The sequence below is a fragment of the Leopardus geoffroyi genome, chromosome A2 (assembly GCF_018350155.1).
Source record: "Leopardus geoffroyi isolate Oge1 chromosome A2, O.geoffroyi_Oge1_pat1.0, whole genome shotgun sequence".
NCBI classification, from domain to species: Eukaryota; Metazoa; Chordata; class Mammalia; order Carnivora; family Felidae; genus Leopardus; species Leopardus geoffroyi.
This window is the reverse complement of record NC_059331.1, coordinates 95,868,794-95,893,776: the sequence shown is the minus strand read 5'-3', so window position 1 is coordinate 95,893,776 and position 24,983 is coordinate 95,868,794. Positions and strand designations below refer to the sequence as shown.

Here is a 24,983-nt window from a genome sequence, read left to right as displayed (position 1 = left end):
TAAACCTTAGGCTGATCCTCAGCACAGAAAGCCTACAATAATCAAAACAAAAAACAGCAAATTAAATTATTAGATCCAAATGGCCTCTATGAGGCCAGTATTATCCTGATACCAAAACCAAACAAAGACATCCTAAGAAAAGGGCAGTCAGTATTCCTTATGAATACAGATGCAAAGATCCTCATCAAAATACAAGCAAATCAAATCCAGCAACATACAAAAATAATTATATACCATGACCAGGTTGGTTCAACAAATGAAAATCAATGCAATATGATATATTAATAAGGACAAAAACCACATGATCAGCTCAGTAGACATAGAAAAGTCATTTGAAAAAAATGCAACACCCCTGCAAGATAAAAACACTCAACAAACTAATAATAGAAGGGAATTAACTCAATCTGATAAAGAGTATCTACCAAAAAACTCACAGCCAGCATCATCAGGGGTGTCTGTTCTTACCATTTCTATATTCAACATTGTGCTGGAGTTTCAAGCCATGACAATTAGGCAAAAAAAAAAAAAAAAAAAAAAAAAAAAAAAAAAAAAAAAGAAAAGAAATCATACTGGAAAGGAAAAAATAAAATTATATATGCAGATGACATAATCTTGTATATAGAAAATCCCAATGAACTACTGAAAACCTATTAGAACTAGTAAGTGAGTTCAGTAAGGTAGCAGGATACAAGATCAATTTACAAAAAGCAACTGTAATTCTATACAGTTATAATGAACAATCTAAAATGCAATTAAGAAAATTATCCTATGTGGGGTGCCTGGGTGTCTCAGTTGTGTCTGACTCTTGATTTTGGCTCAGGTCATGATCTCATGGTTGGTCCTGAGATTGAGCCTTGTGTCAGCTCTGTGCTGGGCATGCAGCTTGCTTTAAGATTTTCTCTCCTTCCCTCTGCCCCTACCCTACTGGCATGCATGGGCTCGCTCTCTTTCTCTCTCAAAAAAAAAAAAAAAAAAAAAAAAAGAAAGAAAGAAAGAAAGAAAAAGAACAAGAAAAAAAAGAAAAATTATCCCATGTATAACACCATGTATCGATGTATAATGTCATACAAATAAAATACTTAAAAATGCATTTAACAAGAGAAGTGGAAGGCTGATGAACAGAACACTTTACATCATTCAAAGAAATTAAAGAAGACTTAAATAAATGGAAAGACATCGCTGTTCATGGATTATAAGACTTCATGTTGTTAAGATGGTAATACTCCCCAAACTGATCCACAGATTCAATGTAATCCCTATCAAAGGATAGCTGGCTTTTTTTAGAGAAATTGATAAGCTGATCCTAAAATTCATATAAAAATTTGAGGGACACGGAAAAACCAAAACAGTCCTAAAAATTAATAACCAAGCTGGAAAACTCATATTTCCCAATTTCAAACTTATAAGAAAGGTACAGTAATGAAGACAAAATTCATATGTTGAAGCCCTTAACTCCTATGTGACTATATGCAGAGATAGGGCCTGTAAGGAACTGATAAAAGTTAAAATAGCTCATAACGGAGGGGCCCCAACCCAAGGCTGATGTCATCCTTTTTGTTTGTTTGTTGTTTTTTGTTTGTTTTATGTGGTGTCATCCATATAAGAAGAGGAAGAGACATCAGAGTTCTCTCCACCATGTGAGGACACAGCGAGAAGATGACTGTCTATAAACCAGGGAAAGAGCTCTTGTCAGGAACTGAATCAGCTAGCACCTTGATCTGGGAATTCCAACCTCCAGAACTATGAGAATATTAAATTCTGTTGTCTAAGCCAAAAAAAAAAAAAACCCTCATATTTTGAATTATGTGCTTTAGAAAATAGCCACTTCTTTTATTATATTTATGTATTTCTTAAGACGATATTAGGCCTGGTGTGATGCATTCTGGTAATACGGTCCTGGGGAGAGGAGTTGAAATCTGAGACAATATTCCTGTGCATACAGGGAGGGTTCTTCTTGAAACTAGGAAATAAACTGAGAAATTTTTTGTCAAATCACATAGAGAAGGAATTACAAGTCCATGATCTGTATCTGAGACCCTCAAAATAGATTATTTTTGCCATCTGAGTTTTTCACATCTTAAAAATGAAAGACATACAGATTCTGCACATTTAACACCTTCGGCAGAACCTGGGATACCAGGGTACCATTATCAAACCATATTTCTGTAGTGAAAAATATGAGTCTCCACACTACATGGGATAAATAAAGCTTATAAATGTCTGATAATCAGTTTAGGTCATTTTTAAAAATTTTTTTAAAAAAAGTTTTTAAGTTTATTTATTTATTTTGAGAGACACAGAGGCAGCGTGAGTGGGGAAGGGGCAGAGAGGGAGAGAGAGAATCCCAAGCAGGCTCTGGGTTGCCAGCTTAGCCTGATGCAGGGCTTGAACTCACAAAACCACGAGATCATGATCTGAGCCAAAACCAAGAGTCAGACACTTAACCAACTGAGTCTACCAGGCACCCCTTTTTTAATTAAAAAAAATTTTTTTTTTAATTTACATCCAAGTGAGTTAGCATATAGTGCAACAATGATTTCAGGAGTAGATTCCTTAATGCCCCTTATCCACTTAGCTCATCCCCCCTCCCACAACCCCTCCAGTAACCCTCTGTTCTCTATATTTAGGAGTCTCTTGGGGTGCCTGGATGGCTCAGTTGGGTAAGCGTCTGGCTTCAGCTCAGGTCATGATCTCACAGCTTGTGAGTTTGAGCCCCACATCAGGCTCTGTGCTGACAGCTCAGAGCCTGGAACCTGTTTTGGATTCTGTGACTCCCTCTCTCTCTGCCCCTCCACCACTCACTCTGGCTCTCTCCCCCTCAAGAATAAATAAGAGTCTCTTATGTTTTGTCCCCCTCCCTGTTTTTATATTATTGTTTCCCTTCCCTTGTGTACATCTGTGTCTTAAAAGTCCTCATATGAGTGAAGTCATATGATATTTGTCTTTCTCTCACTAATTTCACTTAGCATAATACCCTCCAGTTCCATCCATGTAGTTGCAAATTGCAAGATTTCATTCTTTTTGACTGCTGATTAATACTCCATTGTATATATATACCACATCTTCTTTATCCATTCATCCATCGATGGACATTTGGGCTCTTTCCATAGTTTGGCTATGTCGTTATCACTACTATAAACTTTGGGGTACATGTGCCCCTTCGAAACAGCACACCTGTATCTCTTGGATAAATACCTAGTAGTGCAATTGCTGGATTGTAGGGTAGTTCTATTTTTAATTTTTTGAGGAACCTCCATACTGTTTTCCAGAGTGGCTGCACCAGTTTGCATTCCCACCAGCTGTGCAAAAGAGATCCTCTTTCTCTGCATCCTTGCCAACACCTGTTGTTGCCTGAGTTGTTAAGATTAGCCATTCTGACAGGTTGAGTTGGTATCTCATTGTGGTTTTGATTTGTATTTCCTCCTCTCAATTCTGATGAGGAGTGATGTTGAGCAATTTTTCATGTGTCGGTTGGCCATCTGGATGTCTTCTTTGGAGAAGTGTCTATTCATGTCTTTTGCCCATCTCTTCTCTGGATTATTTGTTTTTTGGGTGTTGAGTTTGATAAGTTCTTTATAGATTTTGGATACTAACCCTTTATCTGATCTGTCATTTGCAAATATCTTCTCCCATTCTGTCGGTTGCCTTTTAGTTTTGCTGATTGTTTCCTTTGCTGTGCAGAAGGTTTTTATTTTGTTGAGGTCCCAATTGTTCATTTTTGCTTTCGTTTTCCTTGCCTCCGCAGACGTGTTGAGTAAGAAGTTGCTGTGGCCAAATTCAAAGAGTTTTTGTCTGCTTTCTCCTCTATGATTTTGATGACTTTCTTTCATCTATCTTGAGTTTATTTTTGTGTATGGTGTAAGAAAGTGGCCCAGGTCATTTTTCTGCATGTCGCTGTCCAGTTTTCCCAGCACAATTTGCTGAAGAGACTGTCTTTATTCCACTGGATATTCTTTCCTGCTTTGTTAGAGATTAGTTGGCCATATGCTTGTGGATCCATTTCTAGGTTCTTTATTCTGTTCCATTGATCTGAGTGTCTGTTTGTGTGCCAGTACCATACTGTCTTGATGATTACAGCTTTGTAATAAGTCTTGAAGTTCAGGAGCGTGATGCTTCCAGCTTCGGTTTTCTTTTTCAAGATTGCTTTGGCTACTTGGGGTCTTTTCTGGTTCCATACAAATTTTAGGCTTGTTTGTTCTAGCTCTGTGAAGAATGCTGGTGTTATTTTTATAGGTATTGCATGGAATATGTAGATTTCTTTGGGTAGTATCGATGTTTTAACAATGTTTATTCTTCCAATCCAGGAGTATGGAGTATTTTTCCATTTTTTGTGCCTTCTTCAATTTCTTTCATAAACTTCTATAATTTTCAGTGTATAAATTTTTCACCTCTTTGGTTATGTTTATTCCTAGATATTTCATGGTTTTTGGTGCAACTGTAAATGGTATCAATGCCTTGATTTCTCTTTATGTTGCTTCATTATTGGTGTATAGGGATGCATCTGATATCTGTGCATTAATTTTATATCATGCAACTTTGCTGAATTCATGGATCAGTTGTAGCAGTTTTTGGTTTTTGGTGTTTTGGTTGTAGCAGTCTTTTGGGTTTTCCATACAGAGTGTCATGTCATCTGCAAGGAGTGAAAGTTTGACTTCCTCCTGGCTGATTTGGATGCTTTTATTCTTTTGTGTTGTCTGATTGCTGAGGCTAAGACTTCCAATACTATGTTGAATAACAGTGGTGAGAGTGGACATCCCTGTCTTCTTCCTGCCCTTAGTGGGAAAGCTCTCGGTTTTTCCCCATTGAGGATGATATTAGCAGTGAGTCTTTCATATATGGCTTTTATGATCTCAAGGTATCATCCTTCTAGCCCTACTTTCTTGAGGGCTTTTATCAAGATAGGATGCTGTATTCTGTCAAATGCTTTCCTGCATCTATTGAGAGGATCATGTGGTTCTTGTCTTTTATTTTATTGATGTAATGTATTTATTGATTTGTTTTATTGGTTGATTGTTTTGTGGATATTGAACCAGTCCTGCATCTCAGGAATAAATCCCACTTGGTTGTGGTGAATAATTCTTTTAATATATTGTTGGATCTGGTTGGATAGTATCTCGTTGAGGATTTTTGCATCAATGTTCATCAGGGAAATTGGTCTGTAGTTCTCCTTTTTAGTGGGGTCTCTGGTTTTGGAATGAAGGTAATGCTGGCTTCATAGAAAAAGTTTGGAAGTTTTCTTTCCATTTCTATTTTTGGGAACAGCTTCAAGAGAATAGGTGTTAACTCTTCTTTAAATGTTTGATAGAATTCCCTTGTAAAGCCATCTGGCCCTGGACTCTTGTTTTTTGGGAGATTTGTGATTACTAATTCGATTTCTTTACTGGTTATGGGTGTGTTCAAATTTTCTATTTCTTCTTGTTTCAGTTTTGGTAGTTTATGTTTCTAGGAATTTGTCCATTTCTTCCATATTGTCCATTTTATTGGTGTATAGTTGCTCATAATATTCTCTTTTTATTGTTTGTATTTCTGCGGTGTTGGATGTGATTTCTCTTCTTTCATTCTTCAATTTATTTATTTGGGTCCTTTTTCTTTTTGATCAAACTGGCTAGAGGTTTATCAATTTTGTTAATTCTGTCAAAGAACCAGTTTCTGGTTTCATTGATCTGTTCTACTGTTTTTTGGGGGGTTTGATAGCATGGATTTCTGTCCTAATCTTTATTATTTCCTGTCTTCTGCTGGTTTTGGGTTTTATTTTGCTGTTCTTTTTCCAGCTCTTTGAGGTGTAAGGTTAGGTTGTGTATCAGAGACCTTCCTTACCTCTTTAGGAAGGCCTGGATTGCTATATACTTCCCTCTTATGACCGCCTTTGCTCATCCCAGAGGTTTTGTGCTTCAGTGTTATCATTATCATTGGCTTCCATGTACTTTTTAATTTCCTCTTTCACTTCTTGGTTAGCCCATTCGTTCTTTAGTAGGATGTTCTTTAGTCTCCAAGTATTTGTTATCTTTCCAAATTTTTTCTGGTGGTTGATTTCGGGTTTCATGGCATTGTGGTCTGAAAGTATGCACGGTATGATCTTGATTTTTTTGTACTTGTCGAGGGCTGATTTGTGTCCCAGTATGTGATCTATTCTGGAGAATGTTCCATGTGCACTGGAGAAGAACGTGTATTCTACTGCTTTAGGATGAAATGTTCTGAATATATCTGTTAAGTCCATCTGGTCCAGTGTTATTCAAAGCTGGCAGAAATAAAATTGCTTCCTGGAAAGAAAAGCCTCTGTTACGACTCTCTGTGCAACTCTCTGTGCAAGAATCCTGCTACAATTTGGCTGTGTTTCCCAGCCCCTCACTTCTGAGGGACTGCAGCTTTGACCTGCTCAGACCCTCAGGGGGAAGGCCTCGCTGAGCAATGGCCAGGTGCTGGCTGCACCCAGGAACATTCGGAGACTGCATTGCTGTCGATGCTCAGAGCCTGTGGCTGGGTGCCAGCCTGCCCCAGAAACAGTTCGCGCGACCTTGTAGCAGCAGCGTTTCAGAGTTTATGAAAAATCACAACACACACCTGGAGCCTGGCTTCACCCTTATAGTGCTTGTTTCAGCACCAGTGAATGTGGCTGTTCTGGGTCCACTGGGGTCTTTGCTCCAGGGGCGGGGAGCACACAGCCTCTACCAAATGTCCTCCCAGCAGGGGAACCACCTCTTCCCCTGTGGCCCTTGGACTCTTCACTCTTTGGACCTCGCTCTCTGCTCCTGAGGATTCGCCCTTCCCACCAGAGCATCGCCAGGTATGGAGCTGCTGAGTTTCAGACTCTGTGCTCCCCTGTTTATAGAGTCTTAATGGAATTTAAACCCTCTCCTTTCTCCTTTTTTTGTTCAGTCCCTGGAGATGTTTCCACTTTTCCACTTTCTTTCCAGCTGTTTTTTTGCAAGAGGTGCTTTTCTGGTACTCTCCCCCCATCTCCGGCCTCTCTCTGCAAGCAAAAAACAGCTCCCTGACCTCTGTGGCTCCTCTCTCCCCCAGTTCACCTCTTCACTCGTACCTGCTGAGTTTTGTGGTTCAGATTGTAGAGATTGTTGTGTTAATCCTCAAATCAGTTTTGTAGGTGTGCATGTGGTTTAGTGTTGATTTGGCTACATTTCAGGGACGAGAGACCCCCCAAAAAATTCCATGCTGTTCTGCCATCTTGGGCCCTCTCCCAACAATCTCCCTTTTCAATTTATGATGTACTTCTGAAATATCACTTTGGAAAACTCACATTAAAATAACAAAAACTATGGTTATATAATAATGAGAACTACCTTGAAGTTTTGATGAGTAAAAGGTCTTGCTTTAAAACTATTTCACAGGAAGATCATACTGGTGGTATAGGATGTGGTTCCAGAGAGAACAAAAATTGACAACCTGGGAGCGCCTGGGTGGCTCAGTCAGTTAAGTGTCCAATTTTTGCTCAGGTCATGATCTCATGGTTACTGAGATCTTACGGTTAGTGCTGACAGCTCAGAGCCTGGAGCCTGCTTCCGATTCTGTGTCTCCCTCTCTCGCTGCCCCTCCCCTGCTGGCACTCTGTCTCTCTTTCAAAAATAAACTTAAAAAAAAAAAAAAGCCCCACAACTCAATTTTAGGTTAGCAGTTTTCATTATTTTTGGTCTCAGAGCTCTTTCACAATCTTATAAATTATTAAGAGCCCTAAAGAACTTTTTAAAAAAATGTGGGTTACATCTATATGTATTGACAGTAATGCAAATTAAAGGGAAGAAATAAAAATACTAATTTATTAAAAATAACAACCCATGTTAACATAAACATGTGTATTTTAATGCACACAGTTATGTTTTCAAATAAAAAAATAGAAACATGGTACTATTTCAGATTTTTGCAAATCTCTTTAATGCCAGGCTTAATGGAAGATACTTGAATTCTCATGTGCGCTCCTGTATTCAATCTGTTGTGCAATGTTTGGGTTCAAGTATATTAAGAAAACCTGTCTTCACACAGATGTGTAGTTGGAAAAGGCAGGAATATTTTAATAACTTTTCCAGATAATTATATATTTTTTTATAAGTTGTAGTATCTTAAAAGTTGCAGTCTAGAATCTGAAAGTATATCAATGAACTTTTTATATTACATGAAAATCTATTGTTTCGGCTTGTAGTTTGAATGAATGTTTTACCCAGGCATGATTTTGTAACATCATGCACTGGGCATCTGAAAATACTGGTTTAATGAATTATGCAAAGATTCCAATGTTGACACATCGTATACAAAATCCATTTGTTACTAAATTTTCCTCTGCAGAAAAGTCTCAAGAATTAGTAAGTTGTCAAGTTGATAGTAGTAGATTGTTTTCTAAAATTCTTAATTTTTATTTGAAACATTTAATATTTTATCATTGACAACAAATATTGCCAATGAATTTCTTTAAAAGCACAAACAGGCTGATTTAATTTTCAAGAAAATGTCTGTCAAATACCCAAATCTGAATGACTGGCACTCGGCAGTCATTCTTTCAAGCAAAAATGTTATTCCATGAAAGAAGTAGCTAAATACATGTCCTCAGTGGTTGAACTTTAATAAAATTAACGTAGATAATTTTTTTTTTTTTTAATTGCAAGTGCATGGCAGTGAGGAATAATGAATGACTCAGTCTGGTGCCCCTGCTTTGATTTGTGCTAAGGCCGGAGAAGCTTTATTTAGTATTGATTTTACGATCAGTGCAAATTCCAGCAGTTAAAATGCAAATAACAGTATTATTATAAGGAGCTTTGACTTTGCAGATACTCTGAACGTGTCTTGGGGATGCCCAGAGGGCCATGGACCACAGTTTGAGAACTGCTATGGTAGGTATTAGGATAAACTCAGAATATAAAAACAATTAAGGCATGATCCCTATTCTCACGTTTATCTTTTAACAGAGGAAACCTATAGAGATGATTACAGCATAGCTTTAGAGATACAAGAAATGGCAACACTGGGGGATGACTCATTAAAGACCAGCATGGAAGCAGAGACCTCGTAGAGTACTTTTGCAATGCAGACAAGCAATGATGAGGCCTGACCTAAGGTCAGTGGAGTGGCGACCTAAGGTGAGTGGAGAAACTTTCAAGGTGGTGGAATTGTAGGATGTAGCGATTAACTATGAAGAATGAAGGAGGAGGGCAATGGGGTAGATAGCGATGCCCTTCCTACATATGCATTACAGGAGGGGCAGGTTGACAGCCGGGTGGGAGGAGATAATAAATTCAGTTTTGGATTTATTGACAATGAGATGAATGTGAGGTCTCTTAGAGGTGTTGACCAGGCAATTAGATATTTCTGCTCCTTCCCTGAAAGCCCTGCAGTTTTCTCATTCTCTGCTGTATCCCCAGTGCCTAGCTCTTAATGTTGACTGAATAAATACCTAAATACGGTCAGGAGCTCGTGAGAATAATATAAAAAAATTAAATTTGGTAGTCATTATATATATATGCTTATTTGAAACCACAGGAGTGGGTGGAGCAGTATGACGGTAGCTGTAGGACTGAACTCCCGCTTTAAATCTCTGGCGGCTCAACAGGCAAAAGTGGAGTTCTTGCGGAATGTTGGCTTAGGTCGCGATGGCCTATAACACAGATTTATTTCGGAAACCTGTTTCTGGATAATCCAGCCAACAACCAAGATTTGTTACCTTTATGCCGTATATTAATACCTGTCAGACTGGTTTTAACTGGGGAGGGGTGGGACTGACCTCATCGTCCCACCCTTCAGTGTGCAGAAGCAGTCTTTCAAAATTCCCCTTTTCCTGACTCCGTGGGCGGTCTCTCAGAGGCCTCCGCATCCCGGCCCTAAATAGGATCAGGTGCAGCAGACCCGCGAGCCCGGGCGAGGGGCGGCGCCTAGGCCACCCGCCCAGCTGACGTGATGTATGCTGAGATCACCTCACGAGCACGCGGTGCAATCATCGAGCGCGCTGCGGTCTCCGCCGTCTACTCGCAAACCTCGCTCTGAGATCCCTCCGCCCGCCCCCTCCCCGCACCGAATCGTGGCGCCCCGCACCCACGGCACGCAGGCTCAGGTTGTCTGAGGTTCCCAGAGGTAATCGCCTCCTAAACTCAAGTTCTCTTCTTTTCTCTGTACTACCCATACCATAAGTGCAACTTGCTTTTTCAGGTCCTTTTTCCTGGCGTAAGGAGACCTCGGTGGTAGGCAGACTTTCTTGAGAGGCGTGGTCAGCATCGGATCCCGCCTCGTTCTGTGACGCTAAGGGTGGTGCGCGTGGGAGCCACGGGTAGCGGTGGGACTTGGTTTAGTGGGAGAGCTGGGGGCCGGGGCCGTGTCCGGACGTCCATCTGCCGGCTTCTCTCGCTCCGTGGATTCGGAGGAGCGGCCGCGACCTCGGCCTCCAGCGTCTCCAGCGAACTGTAGTGGATGCTGTGGCGGCCAGGATGCTGCTGCTGGGATTACTGCAGGCGGGCGGGTCGGTGTTGGGGCAGGCGATGGAGAGGGTGACCGGCGGCAACCTCCTATCCATGCTGCTAATCGCCTGCGCCTTCACTCTTGGCCTAGTCTACCTGTTCCGCCTTGCAGTCGGCCACCTGGCCCCCATGCCGCCCGGGGCGGTAAGTGCACCCCGGGGACCCGGGCGGGGGACGCAGCGACCGCTGTGGCCGAAGGGCGAGCCAGGCGACGACACAGGCGGCCAAAGGGCTAGCAGGAGTGGTGACCACGGCCATGCTTGGCTGGGCGGTGGAAGCGGGCGCACTGGGGGCTGGGAGGTGGCCGCAACTCTGCTGCTGATGGTCGAGACTGCCTTGACCTTGCTAGCCTTGGTGCTGGGGGTCCGGCTGGCCAGGACCTCCAGGATCATAGTGGTGTTACAGACTTTGGCGGAGTCCCTACTGGGGATGGGATGCCCCTGACAGCTTCGGTCCCTGTGGCTGTCGTCTTGATGACTGCGCCCTTGTGGGGTTCAATGTCCTGCGGCCTGTGATATTGCCCCTAATGGCGACTTAATATCAGTCTGAAGGGGGGAGTGTTTGGTAGGGTAAGAGTGACTGGATTGTCACTTCTTGTGCCAATGAAGTATCAGTTTCTTTAATTTAGTGCCTTTATTGACCATTAGCTTCATACTTACCGAATATATTTGATGAATGCATCCTTAACCAACCAACACCAAGTAGCTTTTAAAACTGCCTTTTACAGTTTTACAGTTTTACATTCCACTGCCTTTGTACAGTGGAATGTACGAACTAAAAGTTTTATGAAAGTGCCTTTTATAGTGGGTGCTAAAGCATCTGCTAGGACTGATCTACCTTCTCTTTAAAATCAGTGGATGAGATGTGTTTTGTTTACTGATAAATGTAGCTTCTTAAACATTTCACTTTCTGTACACGTTACTGTTTGTCTTTTTCTATACCTTCTTTAGGTATAGAAAGAATCTGGGACTAAAATTGTGAGTGGTAGTGGTGAAGATGCTGTTGTTTGATTTTCCTGTTTTTTTTTTTTTTTTTTTTTCCACTGCTGTTGGTTAAGAAAGTTGCCTAGAGCCACAAATAAATATTCTGGACAGTGTTCAGCATGTGCAGTTGCAATACCTTTGTGTTTGTCTAGTTATTTATCTTACATCGCGTTCTGAGTTTCTGTTTAGTATGGCCACTCCTAAGATATTTGCAGTTTAGCTGTTCTTAAGTTACTATTGATGCTTTATTTTTTATTTCATTTGTTTGGTCATGAACCTAAACTGGATTTCTCCTTTAGAATGAAATGTGAGTCCAAATTTTGTTTTCTCTTGCAGAAAAGTCCACCATACATTTTCTCTCCAATTCCATTCCTTGGACATGCCATAGCATTTGGGAAAAGTCCAATTGAATTCCTAGAAAATGCATATGAGAAGGTAAGTCTTCCAAATAATTACAGGAAAAGAAATTAGTGCTTTTCAAACTTTCTTTTAGATGGCAGAACATTAAAAAAATTTGTGATCTTGTGCTTCTCCCCAGTATAGGAAACAGATTAAATTAGAGCTGCTCCTGTTTAAGAGCTGGAAGGGTCTTGGAGATCCTCTTAATCTCTTCCATGTCCTGGGTGATCTCTGAAACATCACCTGAGGGAACCTGTAGTTCTGGCAGCTATGGCCTAAAAACCACAAGCCTAAATTTTGTACTTACTGATCATAGTTAAAATTGATACTGATTGACCCTTATTTTTCTTAACCAGTCATCTGTGGGATTTTCTAACCTGCCTTAAATCTCTTCTGTGACTTCAGTTTTATCTACTTAGGTGATGCCACGGCCACTCAGATCTTTGCCCTTCTAACAAGCTTTCCCGTGCTGATTCAACCATTTATTCCACAGGCCCACTTTGAATGGTTGTCACTCTTAATGGTTTCATTTCCACAGTATAAATTTAGACACTTTATTCTGAGACCATAACTTCTTTTCCCAGCTTGCCTGTACAGCTCCTTCCATTGTAACCATTCTTTGACCTCATTAGATCTTCTAGTCCATTGTCCCATTTACTTTCTCCTGATCTATTATTAGCCTCTTTACTTCCCTTCTTTTTCCAGTCCGGCACCATGGTCCACCATTTCAGTTACACTTTAGCCAATACCATACATTTCCTTTTCATTTTACTTACATGGTAAAACCCCAACCTTGGAGGGAGGCTATTAGTCATTTTCTTCTTGCACCAGTTAGGAAGTTCCTTCCTAACTTCATGATTCCCTACCTTGAATGAGCTTTGAACACTGCTCAACAGTCATATCATGCCAAAGTATGGTTGGCATACTTTGTGTTTGCCACACTGACAGTTCAGACCTTCATTTTCTAAACTTCTGAATCTTCCTATCAAAGCAGATGATTTCGTTTCCTCTTTAAAGAGAGATGTATAACCATCCAAAGAGAACTCTCTCATGCTCCCACTTTGAAACATACATTCTCTTTTCTTCCTGTTACACTAATTATAAAACACTTACTTTGTGCCAATACTGAGTGCTTTAGATAGATTATTTCACTGAAGCTCCACAAATTCCTTTCAGGTATATCCATTTTATACATGATAACACTGAGAAACAGGTTATATAATTTGCTCTTGGGCTCCCTGCTGGTTAGTGGTGAAGCCAAGATTTATATATGGTCTGATTTCCAACTCTGTATGCTTTTAATAATAATAATAGTAATACAACACATGTAATGTTTACTATGGCCAACATACTCTTCTATAATATATTTATATCTGACATACACATCATGGATATAATCTGTATGTATATATATATGTATATATAATCTTGATAATAGTAGGAACTGTCATTATTTCCATTTTATGGATGAGGGAAACTGAAGTACAGAGAAGTTAAATTCTCTGTCTGTAGGAGCAAGGTCACAACAGCTAATACGTGGAGGACCCTGGATGTGAACCCTGGTAGTCTGGCTCTAGAATCTTGGGCTCTAGCCTAGTAGGTGCTGTCACCTTGGTTTTTATTTTGTTTCCTATTGGAAGTTAAAGTCTCAATCCATCTTTTGTCTCAGGAACATTATGCTGTTTTTCTTCTTTCTATAGTGACTTCTTCAACTGGATCTTTCCCATGTTCTCTGAAAAATTTTTCAGAGAACCAGACCTTCTGTTCTGAGAAGGACCAGAGCTTCTGTTGACCACTCAGTCTCCTCTCATGTCCTTCCCCCTTTAGCGAGTTTTCTGTACTTACTTTGTTTCCACATCTCCTGTTTACTTACTCTTCATACCACCCTTCATTAATGAGCTCCATTTCCTATTTCAATGAACTTGACCTCTCAGCTGTATTTGTCACTGGTAACCACAACTACTCCCTCCTCCTTAAATGTGACTTCTCTCATTTTTTCCCCCTGCTTCTCTGACTGTGTCTTCTCTAACTCATTTGTGGGCTCATGCCTGGCCATTTACTGTTGGGGTTCATGGAGGTTTGGTCCTTGGCCTTTATTCTTTCCTAGGTGATCTCCTCTCTACCTGCAGCTTCAGTTACCAGCCGTATGTGGATGACACCCACATTAATAAGCTCCAGACTTGGATGTTCACCTCTCACGTGATTCTTTTCTGAGATGTCTCAAAGGCATCAGAAATCCAATATTTCTAAAGTCTCACCCTTGGTTTTTCTCTCTCCAATCCTGGTTGTCCTGTTCTTTCTTCTCACCATTGTTCTGTTTTACAGTGAACTGAAGCCTATGATTCATTCTTGATACTTCCCTCTCCCTCTCTTAATCCATTTCCATCTGCAGATTCTCCAGAATAACTCAGTATACATTTGCTTCTATGGGCATTGTCCCACCATTAACCCTGTGGCAAGTTTTCATCATCAGTTTCCTGTAATAGGCTCTAACTCGTCCTCTGGTATTCTTTCTGTTCTTGTCCCTCCCTCTTCTTCCTATAACAGCCAGAGGGACCTTTCTTTTTAAAATATGCATACATCAGTGTGTCTCTCGTATGCAGTTTAACATCTTCTATGGCTTTTCATTGCCTGTAAGGAAAAAACTCTTGAATATGGCTTCTGAGACTCTGTGGTGTAGGCTCTGTAGACTATGCTCCTCTGTCCTTTCCTCCACTCTTTCCTTCAGGACCTTTGTGCATGTCTGGCCACCGTGCTAATTCCTCCTCATCCTTGGAGCCTCAGCTCAGGTGGTCTTTACTCTCTTTGGTCTCCCTTGTATCAGTTCTTTTATCACAGAGATACTTACCTTCCGGTAGTACTTGTCACATTTGCAGTTTTACATTTGTTAATGTGATTATTTGATTTAAGTGGTATCTTTTTCAGTAGATTAAGCATCATGAGTCTGGAATAGTATTTTTGTTCACAATTATATCCTCAGAGCCTTGTCTTCAAAATAATCAGAAAACTGCAAGGGAAAGCATTTAACACTCAACCAGATTAACAAAGAATTAAAAATGAAATCATTGGGGCGCCTGGGTGGCGCAGTCGGTTAAGCGTCCGACTTCAGCCAGGTCACGATCTCGCGGTCCGTGAGTTCGAGCCCCGCGTCGGGCTCTGGGCTGATGGCTCAGAGCCTGGAGCCTGTTTCCGATTCTGTGTCTCCCTCTCTCTCTGCCCCTCCCCCGTTCATGCTCTGTCTCTCTCTGTCCCAAAAATAAATAAACGTTGAAAAAAAATAAATAAAAAATAAAAAAATAAAATAAAAATGAAATCATTTAGTGTTGGTGAGATAGTAGTAAAAACGGGTAACTAAATAAACTTCCGATGTCTTTACACAGCAAATACTATATAACTTGTGTAATAATGTAAAGGTCATAACCTTTGGTGACTCCTATAAACTTTTCTTTAACCAACGGGAAAAAAAAATCTATATTCTCAGAGATACTCATTGCAGAAATATCCATAAGAAGTGAAAAAACTGACACATCACCCATTTGTCCAATAATGAAAGAATAATTATTAAAATTATGTTTGTGTAAAGGATAGTAAATATTTTCAGTCTAAACTGAAAAAAATGAAAAATTTATTCATATTTCACTTGGAACTGGATGAATAAAATTATAAATCTGCACAAAGACTGGGTGAATAACTGCATTAAGGCTTATGCACGTTTTAATTTTCAAAAATAAAGAAGTTAGTATTTCTTTAGTGCTCCATATTTTTTAGCATCGTCACTAAGGCTGCTTTTCTTTCTTTAGTATGGACCTGTATTTAGCTTTACCATGGTGGGCAAGACGTTTACTTACCTTCTGGGGAGTGATGCTGCTGCACTGCTTTTTAATAGTAAAAATGAAGACCTGAATGCAGAAGATGTCTACAGTCGCCTGACAACACCTGTGTTTGGGAAGGGAGTTGCATATGATGTCCCTAATCCAGTAGGTGATGCTCTTCTCGCCAAGAAAGACATATCTATAATATAATGTTATAGGTAGTAGTGTAATATTGTACATGGAAAATGTGGAGACAATTCATTCCTTGGTTCAAAAATCTGAAGAATGAGACATTCAAAAGACAAAAACCCCTAGGTAACTGACAAAGAATGGGTATTTGTTTTGTAGTTGCAGGCACGGGCTAAGCAATTTTAAATGGTTTCCTGCACAGAGAAATACAACCAATGATAACAGTGCATTGGATTTGAGTCCACTGGGTGATAAGAAAATCCCATTTTTTAATCAGAAGGTCCTCCTGCCATCCCACTCCTCTGAAATTCTAGCATAAGAGCTTGTTTTGAGCTAGAGATTGTTGGCTTTAGAAGTTTGGTTTCTTTCCTCCTCCTAAAGTCCAGTATTAAACTGTTGCAAGTTGATACAAAAAACACAAATGAGATCATTGGCTCAATTGCTTGGTGTGGGCTCTGGCCGAGATCCTACCACACATTACCTAGTATCCCAGTGCAGCAGTTAGGAGTCAACATCAAGTGTTATTTCTGGGGATGGGGGTGGGTGGGGGGAGCTGTGGGGGAATGAATGGCTCCTCAAGGCCAAAAGCAAGAGCCCTGGAAAATCCCTGTGGTCAAATATATCTATTTTTTTCATACTGCTGATCAGATTCTTAAAATAGAAATGTCCCAATGGTTTAAAACCATTGGTTGTCTTAGGGTGAGTTTATTTTAGTCAGACTATATTGAATCATAATTAAACTTCTGGAAGATAGTGAAAGGAACGATACTTGTTTGGGAATAGAATGGGAGAATATGTGAAGTAGGATAAAAATGATATCAAAGTGTAATGAACCTTTGGGAGATGCTGTTGGTGTCTGGGTTGGTTTGGAATACCAGAAGATAACAGGATAGGAAAGGTAAGCCCTGGAGTGAGGAGTGGCAAAATGTGTATGTAGGAAGGAAGGCGGAGGTGGGGTTCCTAATTTATTGTTAGTCTAGGGCCCACGCACCAGGTGTTTCTCCACACATTACTTCAGATCCATGTAAACGCGCTAAGTTTCCCATGTCTGATGTAGTTTAAAAAAAAATCCTTTTATTTTTTAATCTTTTTTCAGAATATTGTTTTCTTTGGGTGTTACAGAGTTCTTATAATAGCCTAAATGAATCTTGTGACAAAACAAAATTGTGTTTTAATGCTTGGTATTCTACCGTTAATATTTTTAAGGTGTTTTTGGAGCAGAAGAAAATGTTAAAAAGTGGCCTTAACATAGCCCACTTTAGACAGCACGTTTCTATAATTGAAAAAGAAACAAAGGAATACTTTCAAAGTTGGGGAGAAAGTGGAGAAAAAAGTAAGCAAATGTTTTGGTTTTGCATTTATCCTAATATTTCTACTTTTTTATGACTAGAAACATAAGAATATATGGTATGTATAAAAAAACAAACTACAGCATTTGTGAAACCTCCTTAGATTTAATGGCAAGAACATGTTTTGATAACCATAGAGTTAAAAAGACCCAAGAGGAAGTGATTTTACCACTCATTTAGCAAAGCTTTTAAAATGGGTTAACTAACATGCAGGTTATTCAGCTCATTTGTACAAATAATATAAAAATCGTTTTTTAAAGATTAAATAAACTGAATGTAAAACTTTTTGCAAGGTCATTTTTTTTTTAAATTTTTTTTTTTTTAACTTTTATTTATTTTTGAGACAGAGAGAGACGGAGCATGAACGGGGGAGGGTCAGAGAGAGAGGGAGACAACAGAATCGGAAGCAGGTTCCAGGCTCTGAGCCATCAGCCCAGAGCCCGATGCGGGGCTCGAACTCACAGACCGCGAGATCGTGTCCTGAGTTGAAGTCGGACGCTTAACCGACTGAGCCACCCAGGTGCCCTGCAAGGTCATTTTAAGACAATAAAATACCTTTTTTTTTTTTTTTTAACCCCAGTGGGCAAGTAAAAATCTAAGCGATTTAGTTTTGTATATAATACCTTATTTATTTAATATTGTATGAGAATGATTTATTTCATGAAAAAAGTAAATTTAAATACATAGGTTTATTTTACCACCAAATGTATTATATGCTCTCTTGCGTTATGTACAGAGTATACTGAGTATAATTTGACATTCTTTGGATATTTGTATGAATCCATACAATAAGTGTTCCTTTCAGAGAAAATTGCCATGCCCAAAGCAGGAAGCAACATCTGCCTACAGAGCATCAAGACCTCTTCTTAGGTCCCCATGTTTTTTCTGGGTGTGGTCTTCAGTTTCTATAAAAGGTCCAGAAACTTGATTTTATTTTTAATACACCTAAAGTTGATGTGATCTGTTTCTAAACATATAACAAGCTGATGTATAAACTAGAATGCCAACTTAATGAATACAAGTGAGACAAAGTTGTAGCACTGAGAACACCAGAATTTGCTTAACTTCATTGGCAAATCTCATTGGAAAGCCAGGTGATAACTGGAAGTTCATTTGGTACATGTGGAATTAAAGAGCAAGGCGCAACTGGGTAATTTTTAGGATGTTTAAATGCCATCCAAATGTGCTTGCCTACATTGGTCTAAAATTTGGGATATACCAATTGGTGATTAGTTACAGTTTTCTTTCATATACGGTCAAGACTTCAAATTCTTGTGCTGATTTTTCCTGCTTTTGACCTGGGAAATAACCCATTCTTTGGTCTTTGGACTGCTGTTCTTTGGGAAGCATCTCCGATGCACTAAATAACCTTTTGTTGCTTTTGTTACACTGCGACCTGGAACTCCTGCAACTATATTCGTTTTTATCTTCAATTTATCTTGTCAAGTTGAAGAGTCATGAGTGAGGTTTAAAGATGTCTTTGTGGCCCCTGTTTTGGCCACTTGGGAGTGCTTCCCATCATGAGTTTCTTGCCTCTCCTTGTTGTGTCCACATGTCTGTCTGTAGGCTTTTTTTTGATGATATGAACAGGAAGGATCTTTGGTTTTTGTTCTTAATTTTCCTTTTTAATACTTTCATATCTCTAAGAAAACAGAACATTTCAATAGAATATTTGGTAATAGAACGGGAATGATCTTTTTTCCTCTAGATTTGTTTGAAGCTCTTTCTGAGCTCATAATTTTAACAGCTAGCCATTGTTTGCATGGAAAGGAAATCAGAAGTCAACTCAATGAGAAAGTGGCACAACTGTATGCAGATTTGGATGGAGGTTTCAGCCATGCAGCCTGGCTGCTACCAGGTTGGCTCCCTTTGCCGAGTTTCAGGTATGGATAAAAAAAAACTATGCTTATTTCACTGTAGAACTGCTGTAGTGTCGGTATACTTTATGTTAACAAAGATAAAAAATAAACAAAAGAGACAAATTAGGGGAAATTATGAGCCCTCATTCTTCTACAAGAATTCAAGACAGGTTTTCTGTATATAGTGAGCTCATTGAAGATAAGTTTCAGTTTATTAAAGAAGTGATTTGTTGTCCAGCTGTTCTAATATTTTAAAACCTACTTATCGCACATATTCCTTGTAGTCAGGAAAGTCTCTCAACTCTGTCTGAAGGTGATACACCCCTCTATGCACTTATTTGAAAATATTTGACTGTTTTTATAGTATATCGTGAAATATCTTTCTTTTGAAGTATTAGTGGCTTTCTTTAATTTTCTCTCTCTTCTTACAACTATACTGTGATTTCCTTAAGGGCAGGGACCATCTGATACAAAGAAATACTGCTTATAGGACTTGACATACAGCTTGTGTATCAGTGGGCTCTCTGTACCTGTTGATTCACTGCTGTTCAGGTGAGAGATGGAGAGGAGTTAAGTTGGTACTCCCTTTTCCTTCTGCTACTTCTATATAGTTACAGGATAAAGAGGGGAAGAAAAAAGGAAAACCAGGAGGGTTTTTCTGGAATTCTTTAGAACTCGTAATACTTTATAAGGAGCTTTGCAGTTTTCAGAATTCTTTCATGCATAGCCTGTAATGGATTCTCCAGAAATGTGCATCAAGTCTGTTTTTACCTCTTCTGTCTCCTGGATGAAGTCAGAAATTCCTGAGCTTGGTACAATAGACCTTTCACACTTCAGCCCAGTCTTTCTTGGTCTTACCTGAACCAACTGATTTAACCAAATTATTCCATTGCTTTTCTTAAACAGGCCTTATGTTTTTCCTGGCACTGCTGTGTTCATTTTGGTAAACTTCTTCTGCCCACATTATCTCAGTTGATCCTCAGTGACAGTCTTACAAACAAAGCAGGGCAGCAATTTTTATTAGAAGGCTTGGTTACAAAGGGGCTAGGTAGTCAGATTGCCTGGTTTTAAATTTCAGCTGCATTGCTTTCTGGCTCTAGTGACCTCATGCAGTTACCTGTGAAATGAGGATAATAGCATCTACCTCACAGGAGGTCAAAGTGGGTAATTCATGTAAAACACTTAGAGTACCTGTTACCCAGTGAGTGCCCTACTTTAAAGGTAAGATTTGGGGAGCTGAAGTTTGTTTTGTGACTCTACTAGTGTTTTTGCTCCTTACAAAACATGTGGTCTCAGAAAATAAAAAGAATCAAATCCTATATGCTTATAGTCATGTTCTAAATCCTAGATTTTATATAATCCTAAATAAATCTCAAGTTTATTCAAATCCTGAATCCTACAGAAAAACCAGAATGACTATCTTCTTCAAGAATTAATTTGGTCAAAATTGGAATTTCATTAATTTAAAGGATTATTCTGCTGTTAAACCAGAAATGGATTCTACAGGAATAATAACAAGTCTTATGTTAGACCTTCATTAGAACACAGGTGGTGGTATGTTAATAGGGTCACATATGTAAAGACACCTTTCTTGCCTTTAAGGACCCTGGACATTTCTAACAGTATAAGAATTTTATGGCTTTTTTTTTTTTCCTCTTGGTTCTGATTTTTGGTCGATTATTATAGAGTTATTCAAGTTAGTTAAATAAGGTTATTTTCAAAATGAACTGATGCCAGAAAGTACTTTTTAGTCATTTTCATCTTTGAATTGCAGACGCAGGGACAGAGCTCATCGAGAGATCAAGAATATTTTCTATAAAGCAATCCAGAAACGCAGAGAGTCAGAAGAAAAACTTGATGACATTCTCCAAACTTTACTAGATTCTACTTACAAGTAAGAGCTCTTTTAGCATGGGTCAGGCTAATGCAGGAAATTACACATTACAACATAGTTAAATAATTACAATTCAAAAGTAATGATGCTGACAGAATTAGTAGCTGTGACCCTTGGACTTTTTCAATGGATGAGACATAAAATACTGGGAACCTATGCCTTAGTGAAGTCCCAAGTGACTGTGCATGAGAAGAAGTTTGCTGATAAACTGCAGGGAAGTATTTTGTAATCAAAATCCTATTTGTCTTTGGTCTGTCTCTTTTCCCTAAAGGGGGAAAAATTCTCACTTGTGATGGGCAAATGCAAGAGACTATCATACCTGAAAAATGTATTCACCATGACCCTTTATTTAAATGTTGACAAGGGGCGCCTGGGTGTCTCACTCGGTTAAGCTTCTGACTCTTGATTTTGGCTCAGGTCATGATCTCACAGTCATGGGATAGAGCCCCCTGTTGGGCTCTGCGCTGGGCATGGAGCTTGCTCCTGCTTAAGATTCTGTCTCCCTCTCCTCTCTGCCTCTCTCCCCCGCTTGCGTGCGCTCTCTCTCTCTCTCTCAGAATAAATATATAAACATAAAAAAAAATAAATGTTGAGGCCTGAAATGTGTCTGCCACAATGGTAAGTTTGTGTCTGTGATTCACTCTGTAGGGATGGGCGTCCTCTGACAGATGATGAAGTGGCAGGCATGCTTATTGGACTGCTCTTGGCAGGGCAGCATACATCTTCAACTACGAGTGCCTGGATGGGCTTCTTTTTGGCCAGAGACAAAACACTTCAAGAAAAATGCTATTTAGAACAGAAGACAGTCTGCGGAGAAGATCTGCCTCCTTTAACTTACGATCAGGTTTGTGGATTTTTAATTTCATTGCTGCCTTATGACTTTGAGTATCTAATGAGTGGCTAATTTTTAGAGGGGACAATTTGAGATCTTCTATTTACTGTAAATTAAATTAGCTTCTTTATTTTTAGAAAACTCCCCATAGCCCTCCCTGAAATGTCTTAATGTTGGATCCAGTTTGCTAGTATTTTGTTGAGTAATTTAGCATCTATTCATAAGGGATATTGATGTGTAGTTTTATTTTTGGGTGTGTAGTTTTATCATGATGTCTTTGACAGGTTTTGATATCAGAGTAATGCTGGTCTAATAGAATAAGTTTGTAAGTGTTCCCTCTTTTATTTTTTTGGAAGAGTTTATGAAGGATTGGTATTAATTCTTTCTTATGTGTCTGGTTAGAATTCACCAGTGAAGCCATCTCAGTCTGCTTGTCTTTGTGGGAAGTTGTTTGATGATTTGTTATAGATCATGTGTTCTGTTTCATCCTGAGTCTTTGGTTTATGTCTTTCTAGGAATTTGTCCATTTCATCTAGGTTACCTAATTTGTTGGCTTAAAATTTTTATAGTATTCTCTTATAATCTTTTTATTTCTGTAAGGTCAGCAGTGATGTCTCCTTTTTCATTCTTGATTTAATAACTTTAAAAAAAAATTTTTTTTTTTAACGTTTATTTTTTTGAGACAGAGCATGAACGGGGGAGGGTCAGAGAGAGGGAGACACAGAATCTGAAACAGGCTCTAGGCTCTGAGCAGTCAGCACAGAGCCCGACGTGGGGCTCGAACTCATGGACCGTGAGATCATGACCTGAGCCGAAGTCGGCTGCTTAACCAACTGAGCCACCAGGCACCCCAATAACTTTTAAAACAATAGCTTAATTGATTCATAACTTACATACCATAGAATCCATTTAGAGTGTACAGTGTAGTGTTTTTTTGGTATAGTCAGAATTGTGATGGTATCACAATTTTAGAACACTTAAATCACTTCCAAAAGAAAGCTGGTACCCATTAGCAGTCATGCTCCATTTCTCCTGCCTCTGGCAACCAGTAATCTTTTTGTCTATATGGATTTGCCTTATTCTGGACATTTCCTACAAATGGGACTGGCTTCTTTTGCTTGGCATGTTTCCAAGTTTCATCCATGTTGTAGCATGTATCAGTACTTTGGCCTTTTTTATTGCCAAGTTATATTCCATTGTATGGATATCCCACGTTTATCTATTCATCAGTTGATGGACATTTAGGTTGTTTCCATCTTTTGGCTATTATGAATAATGCCGCTCTAAACATTTAATCACAGGTTTTGAAAAAGCTGACATTGATGATTTTTGCTAGTGTTTTCACTTTTTTAGATAAGTAAATTTTTGCAGGTCCTTACTATGCCATTCTTCAGGGTGATTACCTCTCCTGTGGGTGTCTTGCCTCCTTTCTCTTGTTGACTGTGGTTAGTAATAGAACAAGATAATCTCAGCTACTGAACTAGTTACTTCTGTACTTCTACCAGAAGTTAAACTATCTTATAATAACCCAGAAGTTTAAATAATATTGCATACTATTGAAGTAAGTTAAAATTTGTAAAACTCAGGAAATGATTTCCTTTTTTAGCTCAAGGATCTAAATGTACTTGATCGCTGTATAAAAGAAACATTAAGACTTCGACCTCCTATAATGACTATGATGAGAATGGCCAAAACCCCTCAGGTAAGTCTCTTGGTTAGATTTCCCCTTTCGTGCATCCAGTTTGTATTTATCAAAAAGAAGAAATATTATAATAGCAAAGAGAATTTTTCTAATTAAGAAAGAATAATCATTTCTGTGTAATTTCAATTTTATGTATTCTAACTCTTGATATATAATTATATATTCAATTTATACAGATATTTTTATATAAATAATTGCAGAATATATAGTTCTAATCTGTTCCCTGCATTTTTACTTAACAATTAGGGTTTTTACAGCACCACAAGCCTGGCAGTGTGCAAGTAGCCCAGACGGGCCACGCCACCCCACAGTGAATCCCGCCCCTAGGAGAGGGGAAGAGAAGGCACACACCAGTCTGACTGTGGCCCCAGCGGTGGGCTGGGGGCAGACATCAGGTCTGACTGCGGCCCCGCCCACCAACTCCAGTTATACACCACAGCACAGGGGAGGTGCCCTGCAGGTCCTCACCACTCCAGGGACTATCCAAAATGACCAAACGGAAGAATTCCCCTCAGAAGAATCTCCAGGAAATAACAACAGCTAATGAACTGATCAAAAAGGATTTAAATAATATAACAGAAAGTGAATTTAGAATAATAGTCATAAAATTAATCGCTGGGCTTGAAAACAGTATAGAGGACAGCAGAGAATCTCTTGCTACAGAGATCAAGGGACTAAGGAACAGTCACGAGGAGCTGAAAAATGCTTTAAACGAAATGCAAAACAAAATGGAAATGACGACGGCTCGGATTGAAGAGGCAGAGGAGAGAATAGGTGAACTAGAAGATAAAGTTATGGAAAAAGAGGAAGCTGAGAGAAAGATAAAAAAAATCCAGGAGTATGAGGGGAAAATTAGAGAACTAAGTGATACACTAAAAAGAAATACTATACACATAATTGGTATCCCAGAGGAGGAAGAGAGAGGGAAAGGTGCTGAAGGGGTACTTGAAGAAATAATAGCTGAGAACTTCCCTGAACTGGGGAAGGAAAAAGGCATTGAAATCCAAGAGGCACAGAGAACTCCCTTCAGACGTAACTTGAATCGATCTTCTGCACGACACATCATAGTGAAACTGGCAAAATACAAGGATAAAGAGAAAATTCTGAAAGCAGCAAGGGGTAAACGTGCCCTCACATATAAAGGGAGACCTATAAGACTCGTGACTGATCTCTCTTTTGAAACTTGGCAGGCCAGAAAGGATTGGCACGATATCTTCAGTGTGCTAAACAGAAAAAATATGCAGCCGAGAATCCTTTATCCAGCAAGTCTGTCATTTAGAATAGAAGGAGAGATAAAGGTCTTCCCAAACAAACAAAAACTGAAGGAATTTGTCACCACTAAACCAGCCCTACAAGAGATCCTAAGGGGGATCCTGTGAGACAAAGTACCAGAGACATCACTACAAGCATAAATCATACAGACATCACAATGACTCTAAACCCATATCTTTCTATAATAACACTGAATGTAAATGGATCAAATGCGCCAACCAAAAGACATAGGGTATCAGAA

General features: G+C 39.3%; 1 protein-coding gene across 4 annotated transcripts in view; it reads left to right on the top strand.

The window, feature by feature from the left end:
* The window catches only part of LOC123607542 (lanosterol 14-alpha demethylase), a 46,589-nt gene that overhangs the window by 13,814 nt on the left and 7,792 nt on the right, over positions 1–24,983 (top strand). The window contains exons 2-10 of one of the 4 annotated variants that reach the window (XM_045497036.1): positions 8,913–9,083; positions 10,147–10,595; positions 11,771–11,869; positions 15,634–15,810; positions 17,041–17,167; positions 18,892–19,066; positions 20,817–20,936; positions 21,585–21,780; positions 23,375–23,470. In XM_045497036.1, the coding sequence (XP_045352992.1) occupies positions 10,422–10,595; positions 11,771–11,869; positions 15,634–15,810; positions 17,041–17,167; positions 18,892–19,066; positions 20,817–20,936; positions 21,585–21,780; positions 23,375–23,470 (1,164 nt within the window). In that variant the 5' untranslated portion in view covers positions 8,913–9,083; positions 10,147–10,421. Of the gene's footprint in view, positions 1–8,912; positions 9,084–9,842; positions 10,072–10,146; positions 10,596–11,770; positions 11,870–15,633; positions 15,811–17,040; positions 17,168–18,891; positions 19,067–20,816; positions 20,937–21,584; positions 21,781–23,374; positions 23,471–24,983 lie in introns of those variants that run through there. The other 3 variants (XM_045497037.1, XM_045497038.1, XM_045497040.1) reach the window with 3 other exon arrangements.